Genomic DNA, 17,500 nt, shown 5'->3' with positions numbered 1-17,500 from the left:
GTGTTGAGACTGCAGCAATAAGCGAGAGAGAGAGAGAGAGAGAGAGAGAGAGAGAGAGAGAGAGAATAAAATATGTCTTCTCTTTAGAACATGATAGTGTGCGTGTCAGAGCTCAATCTCTCTCTCTGTTCACCTCTTCTCTTCCTCTTTCTTCTCTTTATATTTCTTCCTTAATATCTTTACTCAGCTTATTCATATCTCCTCCTCCTCCTCCTCCTCCTCCTCCTCCCTTCATCTCTCCGCTTAAACCATGATTCTGATGATGAGAGGAAGAATTAGAAAGAGAGAGAGAGAGAGAGAGAGAGAGAGAGAGAGAGAGAGATTTTTAAACGATTTCTTGTTAGGCTTTTCTTTTCCTCCCTTCTTTCCTTCCTCCCTTTTTTTCTCCTCTCCTTTCCTCTTCCTTCCTCCTCTTTCTCTCCATTTTTTTATCCTCCCTTCCTCCTCTTTCTCCCCATTTTTTCCTCCTCCCTTCCTCCTCTTTCTCTCCATTTTTTCCTCCTCCCTTCCTTCTCTTTCTCTCCCTTTTTTTCCTCCTCCCTTCCTCCTCTTTCTCTCCATTTTTTCCTCCTCCCTTCCTTCTCTTTCTCTCCATTTTTTCCTCCTCCCTTCCTTCTCTTTCTCTCCGTTTTTTCCTCCTCCCCTCCTTCTTTTTCTCTCCCTTTTTTTCCTCCTCCCTTCCTTCTCTTTCTCTCCCTCTTTTCCTCCTCCCTTCTCTTTCTCCTTTTTTTCTCTCCTTCCTTTTCTTTCCTTTCCTCCCTTACTCCCTTCATTTTCGTTTTCTCCCTTTTTTTTCTCCACTTATCTTTCCTGCCTAATCCCTACTCCTCTTCCTCCCTCCTTTCTCTTTCTCTCCCTTTTCTCTTTTCTCTTTCCTTTCCTCTCTTAACACTTATCCTCTTCCTCCTTTCCTTCTCTTTCTTCCCTTTTTTTCTCTCCTCTTCCTTCTCTTTCCGTTTTTTCTTCCTTGTTTCCTCTTTTTCTTCTTTTCCACTGTTCGTTTTTTCCATTACCATTTCTTTCTTATTCCTTCTTTCCCTTTCCTTAGCATTCCTTCCTTTTATTTCCCTTTATTTTCTTTTTTTTAATTATCTTTCTTTATATCGTCCTCCAGTCATACTCTTTCCTCCGGTGTCTGTTAACCGCTTCACACGCACACACACACACACACACACACACACACACACACACACACGGTCCCCATCTGGTCTCCGTTGAACGCATCTTGTGATTAAATCATGAATATGTAAAAGGAAGAGGTGGAGGAAATTGGTGTCAGGGGAGGGAGGGACGGAGGAAGGAAGGAAGGAGGAAATGGAGGAAAACTAGAGAGGAAAGTGGCGGTCAAGTAAGATTTGTGGCGAAGGCTGTGTGTGTGTGTGTGTGTGTGTGTGTGTGTGTGTGTGTGTGTGTGTGTGTGTGTGTGTGTGTGTGTGGGTGTGTGTGTGTGTGTGTGTGTGTGTGTGTGTGTGTGTGTGTGTGTGTGTGTGTGTGTGTGTGTGAGAGAGAGAGAGAGAGAGAGAGAGAGAGAGAGAGAGAGAGAGAGAGAGAGAGAGAGAATGAAGGTGAAAGGAAGATAGACATACGGAAAGATGGAATGAAAAAAGAAAGGAAGAAAAAAAAAGTAAAAAAGAAAAAAGAAAAAAAAGAGAAGAGAAAGGAAGGAAGAAAGGGTGGATGGAAGGAAGGAAATAAATAAGGAAGGAAGGAAGGTTTGTCAAGATTATGCATAGAAAATAACTCCAAGGTTAGGAGGGAGGACGTGATTTAACCTTAACAGCATAGCAGGGCGGCGGACGTGAGGCGGGAGGGAGGGCAAGCCATGGTGTGTGAGGGGCGAAGGGGAGTAGATGACATGTAGGGGATCTCGGTCGGTATCCTCAGACGTCTCCGCCACTCACATCAACTATTTCCAAAGGCCGAAAAGGATATCAGTGAGGTTCTAATGAGTGTTTCTTTAGGTTCACGGTACAGAGGAAGGGTCAAACTACAACCAGGGTCATAAACGTACCCCTGGAAATGGCCACAACTCTACGAAACCTTTGTCAAATGAAGGAAAGAAAGAAAAGCAGAAAAAAATATGCATGGCTAAGCAAGAAAAGGAAAATTTTAGAAAGAAAAGCAAAAACATGACAAAAGAACAGGAGTCAGTCAGATTCTAATGAGCGTTTCTTTAGGTTCACGGCACAGAGGAAGGGTCAGACTACCACCAGGGCCATAAACGTACCCCTGAAAATGCCCAAAACTCCTACGAAAGCCTTATCAAATGAAGGAAAGGAAGAAAAGAAGAAAAAATAAGAATTACTGAGCAAAAAACGAACCAAAAAAGGAAAACTATAGAAAAAAGAGGGAAAAAAAAACGACTGTAGGAAACTAAAGGAAGGGACATTATAAAAGGTAGGCGGATAAGGCAGGGGTGTGGGCAAGGGTTCAAGGGCAGGCGTAGGGGGTATAGGAGGGCGTAAGGAGCAGCTGTGAGGGAGGGTGTGTAGGGAGGGGGAGGGGGGGAAAGGTAAAAAAAAAAAAAAGAAGTAATATCACTACACGTAAATTTAAGGATCTCGGGGGTAATAATAACGTGTGTGTGTGTGTGTGTGTGTGTGTGTGTGTGTGTGTGTGTGTGTGTGTGTGTGTGTGTGTGTGTGTGTGTGTGTGTCTGTGTGTGTGTGTGTGTGTGTGTGTGCGTGTGTGTGTGTGTGTGTGTGGCCTGGTTATGCAATGGCTGAGGAAGCAGAATAGGGATAAGAGAGAGAGAAAGCAGTGTGTATGATTTTAGCTCCCCAGATGAAAATCCAATAGTAAATTTAACCCGTGTGTGTGTGTGTGTGTGTGTGTGTGTGTGTGTGTGTGTGTGTGTGTGTGTGTGTGTGTGTGTGTGTTAGAAGGTAGGATACTGGAAAGAAGGAACATATTTTTTAACGAAGAATAGGAAGGAGGAGAATGGAGGAAGGAAGGAAATAAAGAAAAAGAGAAAAGTAAAGAAAAAAGAAGAGAAGAGAAGAAAGAAAAAAAAGATAGACCCTCCTATTTTTCCTTTAACTCCCTTCCTCTCTTCCTCTTACTCTTCTGTTCTCATCTCTTCCTCCTTTCCTCCTCCTCTTCCTTCCTCCAAAGTGACGTGAAACGCTTCCTTTATTACATCTAAGCTCCCCCAGGGGTGTCCCGCGCCGGGCAGCTCCGCGCGGCCCGCCACACACAACCCGCCTAATGATCTTTTCCTTATCTCCAGTAAGTTAGTGGAATAGGTACGCAAGTTTTTCCCTCTGAACGGCGTGTAAGGGAGAGTTTTTGTTTTGATCTTGTCTAGTATGGACGTGGGAAGTCTCCGATGGGCGTAACTTATGTAGGCTGAATAACTTATACGCTAGTTTCTTGTTTTTATTTTTTTTTTTTTTTTTTCAATGTAACTTATGGTAAAAGGTGACGGTGTTTTATTATTTTTTTACCTATGATAAAAGCTAAGGAAGGAAGGAACGCAACTCATGATGGTTTGTTTATCGTTATTTTGACGTTTCTGGTCTTTACATATAACAAAATAATGGAGATGTCTGGTTAAGATGAGATATTTCGTTCATTTTAATAGATGTTCGAAGTCTCCCCGTTATCTACTACATTATCCACGGGGAAATTATCTAAGGAAATTCTTGTTTAATCCTTTGTATATATGTTTTTTTTTATGGATTTACAAAGGATTTCCACTTACCAATCCACCGATATTTTTGAGGATTAATTTCTCTTTGCTATCTTATTTATTTTTTTATACTCGTACTAAGATTTTAATTATGACGAAGATAATCTACATGGATATCTGTGTGTGTGTGTGTGTGTGTGTGTGTGTGTGTGTGCTCCGTTTTCTCTCCACCTGAAGCTTTTTATTAACAGTTAAGAGAACGACCAATGCTTCAGGAATGAGTCAAGTTGATCCGCTCCATAGATAACACTCCCTCCCTCCTCCCCCTCTCCCCCCTCTCCCTCTCACCCCTCTTCCCCTTCACTCCCTCTCACTCCCCTCTCACACTCACCCCTTCCCTCCTCACCTCCCTATCTTACTCCCTGTCTTATCTCTCTCCCTCTTTCAACACTCTCCCCCTTAATCCTTCCCCCTTTCCTCCCCTTCCTTACCGACCTTCACCCCTTTTATCCCTCCCCCCTTACCTCCCCTTCTTCCCTTTCTTACTCCATGCCTCTTCCTCATTCCTCACGCTTACCTACCCCTTCCTCTCTCTCTCTCTCTCTCTCTCTCTCTCTCTCTCTCTCTCTCTCTCTCTCTCTCTCTCTCTCTCTCTCTCTCTCTCTCTCTCTCTCTCTCTCTCTCTCTCTCTCTCTCTCTCTCTCTCTCTCTCTCTCTCTCTCTCTCTCGCTCTCTCGCTCTCACTCTCTCTCTCTCTCTCTCTCTCTCTCTCTCTCTCTCTCTCTCTCTCTCTCTCTCTCTCTCTCTCTCTCTCTCTCCCATCTCCCCTTCTTCCTCTCTTCCTCCATTCCTCTCTCTCACTTCGCCCTGTATCTCCCTTTCCTCTTCTCTGTCTTTCCTGCCCTCCCCTTCCTCTCCCTCATTTCTCCCTTTATTATCTACTCTTTCCTCTTCTCCCTCTTATTCTTTATCCCTCTTCCTCTCCCTCTCTTCCTCTATCTCTCTCCCTCTCTTTCACTCCCTATCTCTGACACCTACTCCTTTTCTCTCCCTCCTCTCTCCTCCCCCTTCCCTCCTACCGCTCCCCCTCCCCCCTCCCTCACGTCCTTGCCCTTCTTATCTTCGTTATCACCCGTAAATCTTCAGCCCGAAGGTGTACACTGAAGTCGTTCTGTGTTGCTCTCCCTTCAGTTTGTTTGCCGTTGTGGTGGTGGCGGTGGTGTCGTGGTGGTGATGGTGGTGGGGATTGTGGCGTACGGGGTGTCTGTCGAGGTGGTGATGGGAGGGTTCGTTGGGGGATTGTGTGTGTGTGTGTGTGTGTGTGTTTGCTTCTAGTTGATTGTTTTAGATTGTCAAGATCATTCATTCATTCATTTTATTTCTTTATTCTCTCTCTCTCTCTCTCTCTCTCTCTCTCTCTCTCTCTCTCTCTCTCTCTCTCTCTCTCTCTCTCTCTCTCTCTCTCTCTCTCTCTCTCAGCCATGAAGTCAGTCTGGCTGGGTCCTATCGAGAGTTCCCAGACCATAGCGCTGCCCAATCCTATTTAACGTATACAGAATATCTCATACACAATTCCAAAGAGTACGTAGATGACACATGAGGGAGAGTGATGTACTGGGGGTGATGCGGAAGTGCTGGGAAGAGGTTCGGGCCACACTCACACAGACTTCATATATGTGTTGGACTATAGTTCGAAGCATCATTTAGTCAGATCAGATCATCGCTGAATCATCCGTGCATCTCCATCTCCTGACAGTATCTCGGTCGCTGAATGGGAAGGGAGTGTGAGGTTAAGGCTGGAGTGTTCGGTTCTAAGGGGGATGTGAGGTTGAGGCTGGAGTGTTCGGTTCTAAGGGGGATGTGAGGTTAAGGCTGGAGTGTTCGGTTCTAAGGGGGATGTGAGGTTGAGGCTGTAGTGTGAATTTGACGCTTTTAACTCGAGTGAAATATCGTTTAGTACATCAAACGACCGCCTGGGGGAGGAATTGTGTGTCTAACTGTGTACGAACGGTGTGATATATGTCTCGGAAACTGACAAGAGGATAAACTATGAATGTACGAATACGTGGAAATGACAAGGAAAATTTATAGCATGTCGGTGGGGAACGTACGTAGAAAAGTGTAACGTGTTTAACAGTATAACGTTGAATAAGTCAGTGGAACACGAACGGGATGAGAAGGTGAAGGTGGAGAAATAACGTTAGATATGACAAGCGAACGGGAAACTACGAATAGAGGAAGCATATAGTGTTTGACGGTTATTACATCATTGGGAAAGAAATGGAAGGAGGAGAATTAGGTGTGTTCGATGATTTGAAGGCGAGAGAAGTAACGTTAGATAGAGTGAGCGATCTGAGAACTACATAAATAAGAAGTGCATTGTGTTAGACGGTAACGTGTTATAAGTCAATAGAAAACGGATGGAAGAAGGGGTAATTGTGTTAAACTCTGAAGGTGAGAGACGCAACGTTAAGGATGGCAAGCGAACGGGGAACAACGTAAGGAGAAAGTGCATTGTGATTGACGCTTAATAAATCAAAGAGAAACAAATGGAAGGAGGCGAGGTAGGTCTGCGCTACCCCTTGGATGCGAGAGACGTACCGTTAAGGATGGCGAGCGAGCACCAGGAGGAAGTGAGCTGCGTGAGGCGTGAGCAAGTGTCGTGGCGGCGGCGTCCAGTGTCGTGCGAGGTGGTGCTGAGCGTCATCCACGAGGAGGAATCGGTGACCCTGAGGCAGCAGAGGAACCACGAGCATGAAGGCGGCAGGGAAGAGCATCAGCAGCATAGCGATAGGCGGGGCCGCTCATACAGCTGGTGCGTGAGCCGGAAAGCGGAGGCGGCGGCTATTCTGGAGGCGGGGAGAAGAGACGCGGAGCTGAGGGAGGAAGCGGAGAGGAGAGATACACTAACTAGACAAGACATGGGAGGAGAGACACCGGCGAGGGAAGAGGTGGAGAGAGGAGATGCTGCACTGCGAGACATAGAGGGAGGAGATGCATCAATGGACTCTCAGATTAACAGACGCGAAGAAAACGAAGATGCTGCACAGGGTAACCAAGGCAGAGACACAGCGGAGACGAAAGACAACACACAGAGTACAGAATATGATACAATCGACCGCAGTAATGACACTTCTCGACATTCCTTCCACGAGATATCACCACCATTGCACCCGGACCCGCATCCTGACCCTCCGTACCCAGCCCTGCACGCACGCACGCCTTCCCTCACCCGCCGCTGGTCCCACAACGCCCAGGTGACGGCACAGGCGAGGGGCAGCGCATACCCTACCCTACACACACCGCACCTTACGCCGGGCACACACAAGCGATCGTGGCTGCGAGGACGGTCATACTCCCTTAGCAATATCAGCACAGAGGACTTGGATGCCTCACAAAACACCTCCCTGCACAACGCCACTCATAAAAGGGGCGTCATAAGAATGAACTCTGTCCCTGATTATGCCTCAATGCTCCCCGCGCCTGACCCTCCTCCCGCCGGCACTCCGCAGCCTAAAGTCCTCCACAAGACCAAGAGTATGGAGCAGCTGCTGGCCAAGGGCGGGAAGTACCTCCAGCGCGCTCTGCCCTCCTTCGCCCGCCTGAGTGGGCTGAGGAGGGCCAAGTCAGACTGGAACCTTCACACGCTAGATGACCTGCAGGTATATTTGGGGACACACACACACACACACACACACACACACACACACACACACACACACACACACACACACATCAGTGAAATCGAAGTAAAGTGCCCACAGAGGTGATTGCTCAGAGAGAGAGAGAGAGAGAGAGAGAGAGAGAGAGAGAGAGAGAGAGAGAGAGAGAGAGTTTCGACAGCATCTACATCTATTTATTGTCATCCTTTCCTGCTCCCTAGCGTTGTTATTGAGCAGTGACTTAGCAGGAGCAGGAGAGGAGGACAACAGGGCGAGGCAGACGGTCAGACCTTCCCTCGCTATCAAGAGACGGCTCGCTGATATAAGAACATAAGAACATAAGAACGCAGGAGTCTGCAAGAGGCCGGTAGGCCTGTACGAGGCAGCTCCTTTGACCCTAAGCTCCCGTGTATCTAACCCCACCTAATATCGCTGTCCATGAATTTATCTAGTCTATTTTTGAATGTGACAATTGTATTGGCACTCACCACATGACTGCTAAGCCTATTCCACTCATCCACCACCCTATTAGTAAACCAATTTTTGCCTATGTCCCTGTTGAATCTGAATTTATCCAGTTTAAACCCGTTACTTCGTGTCCTACCCGGTTCTCTTACCAACAAAACCTTATGAATGTCTCCCTTATTAAAGCCCTTCATCCATTTATAAACCTCGATCATGTCTCCACGCACCCTTCGCCTTTCTAGAGAATGCAAGTTTAACTGTTTGAGTCTTTCCTCGTATGGCAAGTTTCTCAACCCCTGAATCATCTTAGTCATCCTCCTCTGCACCGATTCTAACATTTTGATATCCATTCTATAGTAGGGTGACCAGAACTGAACCGCATAGTCAAGATGAGGTCTAACTAATGCTAAATATAGTTTGAGGAAGACTTCGGGGCTTCTGTTGCTTACGCTCCTGAAATAAATCCCAGTACCCTATTAGCTCGATTTCTAGCTTGAATGCATTGTGCCCTTGGACGGAGATCAGAGCTCACTAAGACCCTAAATCCCTCTCGCACCCAGACCTACTTATGAGAGTGTCATTTAAGCAATAGTTATGTGAGGGTTGTTCCTACCTACACTCAGAATACTGCACTTCCCTACATTGAACTCCATCTGCCATTTATCCATGATCATATAATCTATTGAGTTCACCTTGGAGAATACTAGCGTCCTGATCCGACTCAATTACTCTACCGATCTTGGTATCATCTGCAAATTTACTAACATCACTACTAATTCCTGTGTCTAAGTCATTGATATAAATAATAAACAAAAGTGGACCTAATACCGAACCTTGTGGGACCCCACTCGTAACACATCCCCAGTCAGATCTTTTACCATTGATTTGCACTCTTTGCTTCCTATTGCTAAGCCACGCCTTGACCCAGTTCAAAACTTTACCCTCTACTCCGTGAGCCTGTAATTTAAGCAGCAGTCGTTGGTGAGGAACTTTGTCAAACGCTTTACTAAAATCAAGATAGATTACATCATAATTTTCATCTCTGTCAACCGCCTCAAATACTTTATTGTAGAAGGACAAGAGATTGGTGAGGCATGACCTACCTTTTGTGAACCCATGCTGCGAGTCGTGAATTAAGCTATGTTTCTCTAAATGCTCCCGAATGTTCCTGGCTATTATGGACTCCAGCATCTTCCCTATAACCGATGTTAAGCTAATTGGGCGATAGTTTGAAGCAACTGACCTGTCCCCTTTTTAAAAATCGGCGTCACATTAGCTACTTTCCATAGGCTCGGCACATAGCCAGTATTTACCGACATCTTAAAGATGTCGGTTAGTGAATCACTGATTATATCACCTAGCTCCTTTAATACCCTCGAAATATCCCGTCAGGACCTGGCGACTTGTTCTTCTTAAGCTTATCTATCTCATCCTGAACTACTTGCCTGGTAATGATTATATCCCTCAATTTATCGCCATCCCCGCCCTCGTACACCTGAACTCTTTCCGGTATAGTCGTTCGATCCTCCTGTGTGAATACTGAAAGGAAGTAGTCGTTCAACAATGTGCTCATATTTTCGTAATTTTCTACTAGCTCCCCTGTGTTTGATTTCAGCGGTCCAATTTTCTCCCGTGTTTTGTTCTATACATCTGAAAGAAGCCCTTAGGATTACTTTTCGCCTCATTTGCTACTTTGATCTCATAGTTCTTTTTGCTATCCTGGTGTTTTCTTAACTAATCTAGATAGTTCGACGTACCGACCCCTGAGATGTGTTTCCCATTCTTTATTTTCTGATAAATTCCTTCTTTAACCCAATCTCGTGTTTTAGTCCACGAGTCATCCACTTAGGATCATTGTTTTCTTTTCTAAGTGTTCGCTGTGGTATATGCTGTTCTTGCCCCTCTACTATTACTCTAACTAAATTATTGTAAGACATTTCTACCTGGTTCTCCTGGCTCTCCAATCCGCAGTTCTGGCCCTCATGAATCCCTAAATTATCCCAGTTTACCCCTTCAAGATATCTTCGAAGCCCCTCGTAGTTTGCTCTTCTAAAATCTGGCACTAACACTGGGTTTGGATCACGGGTTACCGCCCAGTCTAACCTAAAACGAACCGTTCTGTGATCACTATTTCCTAACTCTCCGCCCACCTCCAACTCACGTAGCAAGTTCCCATTATTGGTTAGGACTAAGTCTAATATGTTATCTCCTCTGGTAGGCTCAGTAACTACCTGCTTAAGGAAATTATCTTGTATAACTTCAAGAAAGTCCTCGGCTTCCAGGTCACCCACTAGATCTTCCCAGTCTATATTCCTATAATTAAAGTCCCCCATTACGCAGACATTTCTACTCATACTCGCCCTGCCAATCTCCTGTAGTAATATACTCGTGTCCTGCCTGTTAAGGTTGGGTGGCCTGTATATAACTCCTAGAGTTAGTTTTCTTTCCTTTGTAAACGTCCACCCAAACTGATTCTGAATCCATGTTAGTTTTGACTGAGTTGTTAACTAAACATTTAAGTGAGTCTTTAACATATGGCAACTCCACCTCCCTTTCTGCCCTTCTGTCTTTGTGAAACATCTGATAACCCGTTATTTCAAATTCTGACCTAAAATTTCTATTAGCAAAGTCTATCCATGTCTCAGTGATCGCTATTATGTCAAAATTTTCTGAACAAGCTTCACCCCTTAGTAAGTCTATCTTGTTTCTGAGGCTCCTGCTGTTAGTATAGAAGATTCTTAGCCCGTCCTCTGTTACTCCTCTAGAATTACTTCTAAGCTGCCTGGTTATATTATGAGCTAGATGTCCCTCCATTACTCCTCCCATTGCTCCCATTACTCCTCCCCCTCGCCTATACGTAAATGTCCCTCAGGGTACCAAGTGCTCGCTCAAGGGAGTCTGAGAGAGCCTCAACACCCTTGAACGTCAAGTGTATCCCGTCACGGGCGTAGAGGGCGTCGTTGCCAAAGAAGAGGTCCCAATTGTCGACGAACAGCCACCCATTGCGCTCGCAGTGCTCAGCAAGTCTGCTGTTCACTGCTATCGCCCTGGACAGCCATCCATCGCCAACGCCCCTCCTTGGCAGGACGCCACACACTACTGGTGACCCACCAGCGTCACGTATCCTGCCTAACAATTCTCTAAAACGCCTGAGAAGGTCCTCGCTTGGCACACGAGAAACGTCGTTTCCGCCACAGCTGAGAAAGACAATGGGGTTCGATCCTCGCTTGCCATACACGCCTCAATCCTGTCTGATATATGGCCCACCCTGCCCCTGGGAAACACACCCTCGTCCTGTTCTTATCCTTGGAGCAAAATACCTGTCAACATAACGAACCTGACTATCACCAACAACAAGAACCCGACGGTCGGAAGGGGGCCAGGAGGGGTGGGTGAAGGGGGAGGGAGAGCAGGAAGGAGGAGGGACCTGCTGTGAAGAACGAGGAGAAATTGTGGAAGAGGTGGAAGGTGGAAAGGGGAGGAGGAGGAGGAAGAGGAAGAAGGAGAAAGGGAGGGTGAGGTGGTGGAGGAGGAATGGACGAGGAGAGAGGGAGGAGGAAGAGGGGAAAGGGAAGGTAAGGGACAGGTGTTGGAGGGAGGGACGAGCGAGGAGGCGGAGGACAAGGAGGAGAAAGAGGGAGGAGGAGGAGGAGGGAGAGTGGGCAGGAAGAGGGAGAGGGGGGACGGAAGAGGAAGGCGAGGAATTTGAGGCGGAGGAGGAGGAGGGAGGGGAGGAGGAGGAGGAGGAAGGAGGAGTAGGTGAAAGGGAGAGTGAGGTGGGGAGGAGGGACGAGGAGAGGGAGGAGGAAGAGGGGGAAGGGGAAGGTGAAGGACAGGTGTGGGAGGGAGTGACGAGCGAAGAGGCGGAGGACAAGGAGGAGGAAGAAGGAGAGGAGGAGGAGGAGGAGGGTGGGCGGGGAGAGGGGAGAGGGGGGACGGAGGAGGAAGGCGGGGAGGAGGAGGAGGAGGAGGAGGAGGACGAGGAGGAGGGGTGGGAAGCAGGAGATCGGAGATGGTCGAGGAGGAGGAGGAGGAGGATGGGAGGGGCTGCTGTGTGGTTGAAGACAATACTAGAGGGGAGGAGGACGAGGAAGAAGAGGAAGAGGAGGGGGAGGAGGACGAGGAAGAAGAGGAAGAGGAAGGGGAGGAGGAGGAGGCGGGGCTTGTTGCTGCTGAGCTAACCAGTAAGTGTACCTGGGCGGCGAGAGTCGTAACCCTATTCTCTAACTCTATGATCCTCTGATCATCCTTCTGAGTCTTAACGCAGAACCTACAAACGTCCTTGGAAAGAAAGTACTGCTTGGCCATGCGAAGGCCACACCCAGAACAACGCTTGAGGGACGTCATGGTGAAGATATGGGCGAGGCAAGACGGAAACAATTAGGCGCGTTAAGACGATAACAAAGTACGCAGCTGCGGTGAGGTCGTCAGGTCAAAAATGTGAATCTAGGAAAACAAACCAACAGCTGCTGTGAGGTCGCAGGGAAATGCTGAGACCGAGAAAGACCTATAAGCGAACTAAGCGATAAGGTGTACAGGATTAACGTGGTATTGGCGCCAGTGTAGGACGTCATTATTTCACTGATCTTTATCCTCTGACTCGTCTTTTTAGGTGACATCGCGGTAGCAACATAAGGAAGGGCTGGGCGGGAGGAAGACCACGTAAGCGAAATAACCGATAAAGTGTATAGGGTTAGATAGATAGATAGATAGATAGATAGATTGATAGATAAGCTTATTGACCACAGAATTTTTAGGTGACATCGCGGTAGCAACATAAGGAAGGGCTGGGCGGGAGGGAGGCCACATAAGCGAAATAAACGATAAAGTGTATAGGGTTAAATAGATAGACAGACAGATAGACAGATAGATAGATTGAGAGATAAGCTTATTGACCACAGAATTACATATTTATCACATGTAAAAATAACAAAAAAACATGAAAGAAGAGAGAGAGAGAGAGAGAGAGAGAGAGAGAGAGAGAGAGAGAGAGAGAGAGAGAGAGAGAGAGAGAGAGAGAGAGAGAGAGAGAATTGTAACTCCCATAACACAGAGTCGGGCCGTGGCCAACCTTCGGATAAAATTACATATGCAATTCAGATTCTTGTAAGTCGCTTTGGGCCAGAGTCCCGAACAAGAATCTGGCTCAAGAAAGGGTAATATTTTTTCCGCCGAGAGTAAGTAGTTAGAACGTTGACACTGGTGTTTATTGCATTATATAAACACACACACACACACACACACACACACACACACACACACACACACACACACACACTACGAGAGGAAAAGCACTGGGTGTGTGTGTGTGGGTGTGTGTGTGTGTGTGTGTGTGTGTGTGTGTGTGCGTGCGGATAATACAGACAGACAAAAATGTGAAGAATCAGAGAGACAGACAGACAGACACAGGCAGAAAAGTGGAGACAGACAGACTGATAACCTTAAATAAATTGCTCGTTTGTTTTTGTTTGCGTTCTCTCTCTCTCTCTCTCTCTCTCTCTCTATCTATCTATCTATCTATCTCTATCTATCTATCTATCTATCTATCTATGTATCCCTTTCCCAGGTCACTATTGTATTACTCTTTTATGTTTCTTCCTTTTTTTTTGTTACCTCTTTTGTTAACCTTCTTTGTTTACCTTTTTTGTCTACTCTTTTTTGTTGACCTTCGTTTCCTTCCCTCACCATGATGCAAACCAGGTGGCGACGTGACCCTGCATTTGTTCCCCTTCCCCCCCGACCTTTGTTCCGCGAGGCAGCCCTGTGTTATGAATTGGTGGGGGAGGAGGAGGAGGAGGAGGAGGTGGTGTTGGTAGTTAAGTAAAAAGTAGGAAGGAAGGAGAAGGAAAAATCAAAGAACAAAATAAAATGAAAACGTTAGGGAAGCTCAGAAGAAGAAGAACAAGAACAAGAATTACAACAAAGAAACGAGAAAGAAAAAGAAGAAGAAAATTCAGAAAAGGAGAAGAAAAAGTAGTATTAAGAGAAAAAGAAAAATGAGTAGAAGAAAAAACAAACAATAACAACAAGAACAAGTACAGGAGCAAGAAGAGGAAGGGGAGAAGGAGGATGAGGAGAAAGAAGAAGAAGAAGAAGAAGAAGAAGAAGAAGAAGAGGAGGAGGAGGAGGATTAATTGTGATTGTGGAGTAGTGATAAAGAAAGATGATAATGGAGGTGGAGATAGGAGATAGAAGGTCAGGAGAAGTGAGGAAGGAACAAAAATGGAAGTGAAGGGAAGGAGGACATTGGAGGAAGAAGGGGAAGAGGAGGAGGAGGAGGAAGAGGAAGACAGAGGAAGGAAAGATGATGATGAAGATACTAATAATATCAATAGTAGTAGTGAAAGAGTAGGTTAAGAAGAGGAGGAGAAGGAGGAGAGAAAGAAGAAGAGGAAGAAGAAGAATGGATGAAGTATACGAGAATAAAGGTTTGATCTGAACTAATGATGATGGAAGGGAAGAGGAGGAGGAGGAGGAGGAGGAGGAGGAGGAATGGGAGGCGAAGAAAGCCTGGTTGAAAGGGATGGAAGGAAGAGGAAATTGAAGAGAGAGAGAGAGAGAGAGAGAGAGAGAGAGAGAGAGAGAGAGAGAGAGAGAGAGAGAGAGAGAGAGAGAGAGAGAGAGAGAGAGAGAGAGAGAGAGAGAGAGAGGTAGTGAGGCAACACCTGGGCAGGGGCGGGGGTGGGGGGGGGGGCTGAGGGAGGGGAATTACCTAACACCTTATCACACACAAGTTGTAACGCTCCTCCACTCTCTTATCTTCGCCTCTCCTCGACCCTGTGTTACACCTCTCTTTGATTTTCTTGTTCTTGTTCTTCCTATTTTGTTGTTGTTCTTTTTCTTCTACTCATCTTTGTTTTTCTTTTAATTCTAGTTTTTCTTCTATTTTTTTCTTAATTTTCTTCTTTTTCTTCCTCTTCTTTTTGTTCTCATCCTCGTTTTTGTTGTAATTCTTGTTCTTGTTCTCTTTTTCCTTCTTCTTCCTCTTCTTGTTCTTCTTCTTCTGAGCTTCCCTAACGTTTTCATTTTTTTTTTCCTTCTTCATTCTGCTGTTTACACCACTGCCACCACCACCACCACCTCCTTCCTTCCCTATGCTTTCATATTTAAAACTGTATTTCTTTTTATTTAGCTGGTTCTTCATCTTCTTCCTCGTTCTCTTTCTTCACTTATTTTTATATTCTCTTGGTCTTCCTTTCTTATTTATAACTTATTTATAACATACATGCCCCCCTTCCTCGGTTCCCCCACCACACACACACACACACACACACACACACACACACACACACACACACACACAGGTAGGCCGTCGCCAGGTGTCCCGTGACAGGCATGGGCCATCGGGGCGGGAAAAGTAAGCAATAAGGAGGCGCGTGGTGCTCGTTATGGTAATGCCCGCCCCTAATAGTGTGGGTGCGGGGTGGGGCGGGCGGGGGGCTGGGCATCGGGGGGAGCGGTGGGCGGGGACGGGTGGCGGGATGCGGGCGGCGGGCGAGGCGGTGCGGGGTGCTTGAGTCGGTATTCTCAGACGCCTCCACCGCTCACGTCAACTATTCCCAAAGCCCGAAAAGGAGATCAGTCGGGTTCTAATGAGTGTTGCATTAGGTTCATGGTACAGAACAAGGGTCAAACTACCACCAGGGTCATAAGAGTAGCCCTGGAAATGACCACAACCCTGCGAAAGCCTTGTCAAATATCATCACCCTCCTAAAATAATCGCCTAAGTCATTTTTCAGTGATTTCCAGGTTACAGGCCTACATCAATTTTTCAACATGTGATGCCCATTTTTGTATAGTTGCCTTCTTCATTCAGGGTTTGAGTGTTCTAGAATTTACCTTTTCATTTCTGCCTCAACCTTAAGCCACATGAGATGATGATGGTTCTTTTTCGACTTCCTGTAAAGTAGAAAATAATGACTTAGGAGCTTTGTTTATGAAGGTGACGATATGTTTGCTTGAGCGCCGAAATGTTTTAAGAATATATCCCTCGGTGTGTCTGCCTGGCCCGGGGTGGTGTGACTGGACGCTCGGAGGGAATCGCGCGAGGACAGTTTGCATGTTGATATTGATTTCATTGTTTATTTATTATTTCATTTGCTTATTGATGATATTTATTGCATGATGAGTTTGTTCATTTATTTTATTTATCATATTTATATATTGACGTTATTACTGTATATATTTTTTCTGGATGAGAATGAATGGATTTCCTTGTGATTCAAAAGTCCAAAATGCACAAATACTTCCCTTTACTTTTACCTACAGACATAATTAGACGCAATATATACTTGGGAACATAGTTAAGTAGGTAGAAATATGCATCTCATTGATATGTACTCGGATATGACTTATACATAATTATTTTCGTGCATACATGTCTACTTACACACACACACACACACACACACACACACACACACACACTAATCTGTTTACATTTTTCTTCGCCCGCTGCATTGCTCCTTCACATTACCTTATCTTTTGGGGTTACTTGTGTGGCAAGATATCAACGCTATCTTCAATCCAGAGTTAGGTTGTCATTATCTCTCTCTCTCTCTCTCTCTCTCTCTCTCTCTCTCTCTCTCTCTCTCTCTCTCTCTCTCTCTCTCTCTCTCTCTCTCTCTCTCTCTCTCTCTCTCTCTCTCTCTCTCTCTCTCTCTCTCTCTCTCTCTCTGTCTCTCTCTCTCTCTCTCTCTCTTTATATTTATGTATTTATCTCCTTTTTTTGTTCATTTATCATATGCATTAATCTATTATCTATTTTTATTTTATTTTATTTTTTCTTGCCCTCTTTTAATGTAGTTGTAGTAGTAGTAGTAGTAGTAGTGGTGCTAGTAGTAGTAGTAGTAGTAGTAGTAGTAGTAGTAGAAGTAGCTGTTGTAGTAATAGTAGTAACATTAGTAGCAGTAGTAGTAGCAGTAGTAGTAATAGTAGTAGTAGCAGTAGTAGTAGTAGTAGTAGTACCCTCAGCAGCAGTAGTAGTAGTTGTTGTTGTTGTTGGTGTTGTTGTTGTTGTTGTTGTTGTTGTTGTTGTTGTTGCTCCAGTACTTCCTCCTACGCCTCGTTTTCTTTCCCTTTCTAATCACTTACACGAGACAAAAAAGCGTAATGGGCGCCCTTTGGCTCCTAATGTGCCGCTTCCGCCCCGCGCAACAGTTCCTCTCGGCTTCTTGCAACCCTAATGATCCACGCTACTTTTTTTTTTTTCCTTTTTTTGGTTTACGTTCACCGCGCGCGCCCGCACACACACACACACACACACGCACACACACACACACACACACACACACACACACACACACTCATTATTTTCTTTATCTCTCCTTATCTTCACACAGTGACTAAGGCTTACTATAAATATGTGTGTGTGTGTGTGTGTGTGTGTGTGTGTGTGTGTGTGTGTGTGTGTGTGTTTGCATTTTCCTATTTTCTCTTCCTTATATGAAAGTTACTATTTTATTTTAAGAACATAATCGCACAAATTTTAAAGGTTCCATTTTTAGAAATCAACAGTTCCCTTAAGATACGATACGTTATTTATTAATTTACTTATTTATTTATCTTATTAATTTCTTTCTTTATTTCTGCGTTCCCAAAGACTCGCTGACTAACCTGCTTCATTTCTCCATCACTGATTTACTATACATTATTTATCCAATCATTCCTATTTTTCCCAAGACTTCCTGACTAACTCCGTCTCTCTGTTTTAAATTGCAATACGTTATTCCTTTATTTCATG

The 17,500-nt window shown here is 45.3% G+C and overlaps 1 protein-coding gene across 3 annotated transcripts in view; it reads left to right on the top strand.

Annotated features, from left to right (window-relative positions):
* LOC126992907 (uncharacterized) overlaps positions 1 to 17,500 on the top strand; it is a 52,586-nt gene that overhangs the window by 33,989 nt on the left and 1,097 nt on the right. Inside the window, exon 1 of one of the 3 annotated variants that reach the window (XM_050851740.1) lies at positions 5,054 to 7,293. The exons of the other annotated variants lie outside the window; for them this stretch is intronic. Within the exon in view, the coding sequence (XP_050707697.1) occupies positions 6,181 to 7,293 (1,113 nt within the window). The 5' untranslated portion in view covers positions 5,054 to 6,180. Of the gene's footprint in view, positions 1 to 5,053; positions 7,294 to 17,500 lie in introns of those variants that run through there. 3 annotated transcript variants of the gene reach the window in all.

This window comes from Eriocheir sinensis, unplaced genomic scaffold, assembly GCF_024679095.1.
Source record: "Eriocheir sinensis breed Jianghai 21 unplaced genomic scaffold, ASM2467909v1 Scaffold518, whole genome shotgun sequence".
Taxonomy (NCBI): domain Eukaryota; kingdom Metazoa; phylum Arthropoda; class Malacostraca; order Decapoda; family Varunidae; genus Eriocheir; species Eriocheir sinensis.
This window is presented reverse-complemented; position numbering and strand designations above follow the sequence as displayed.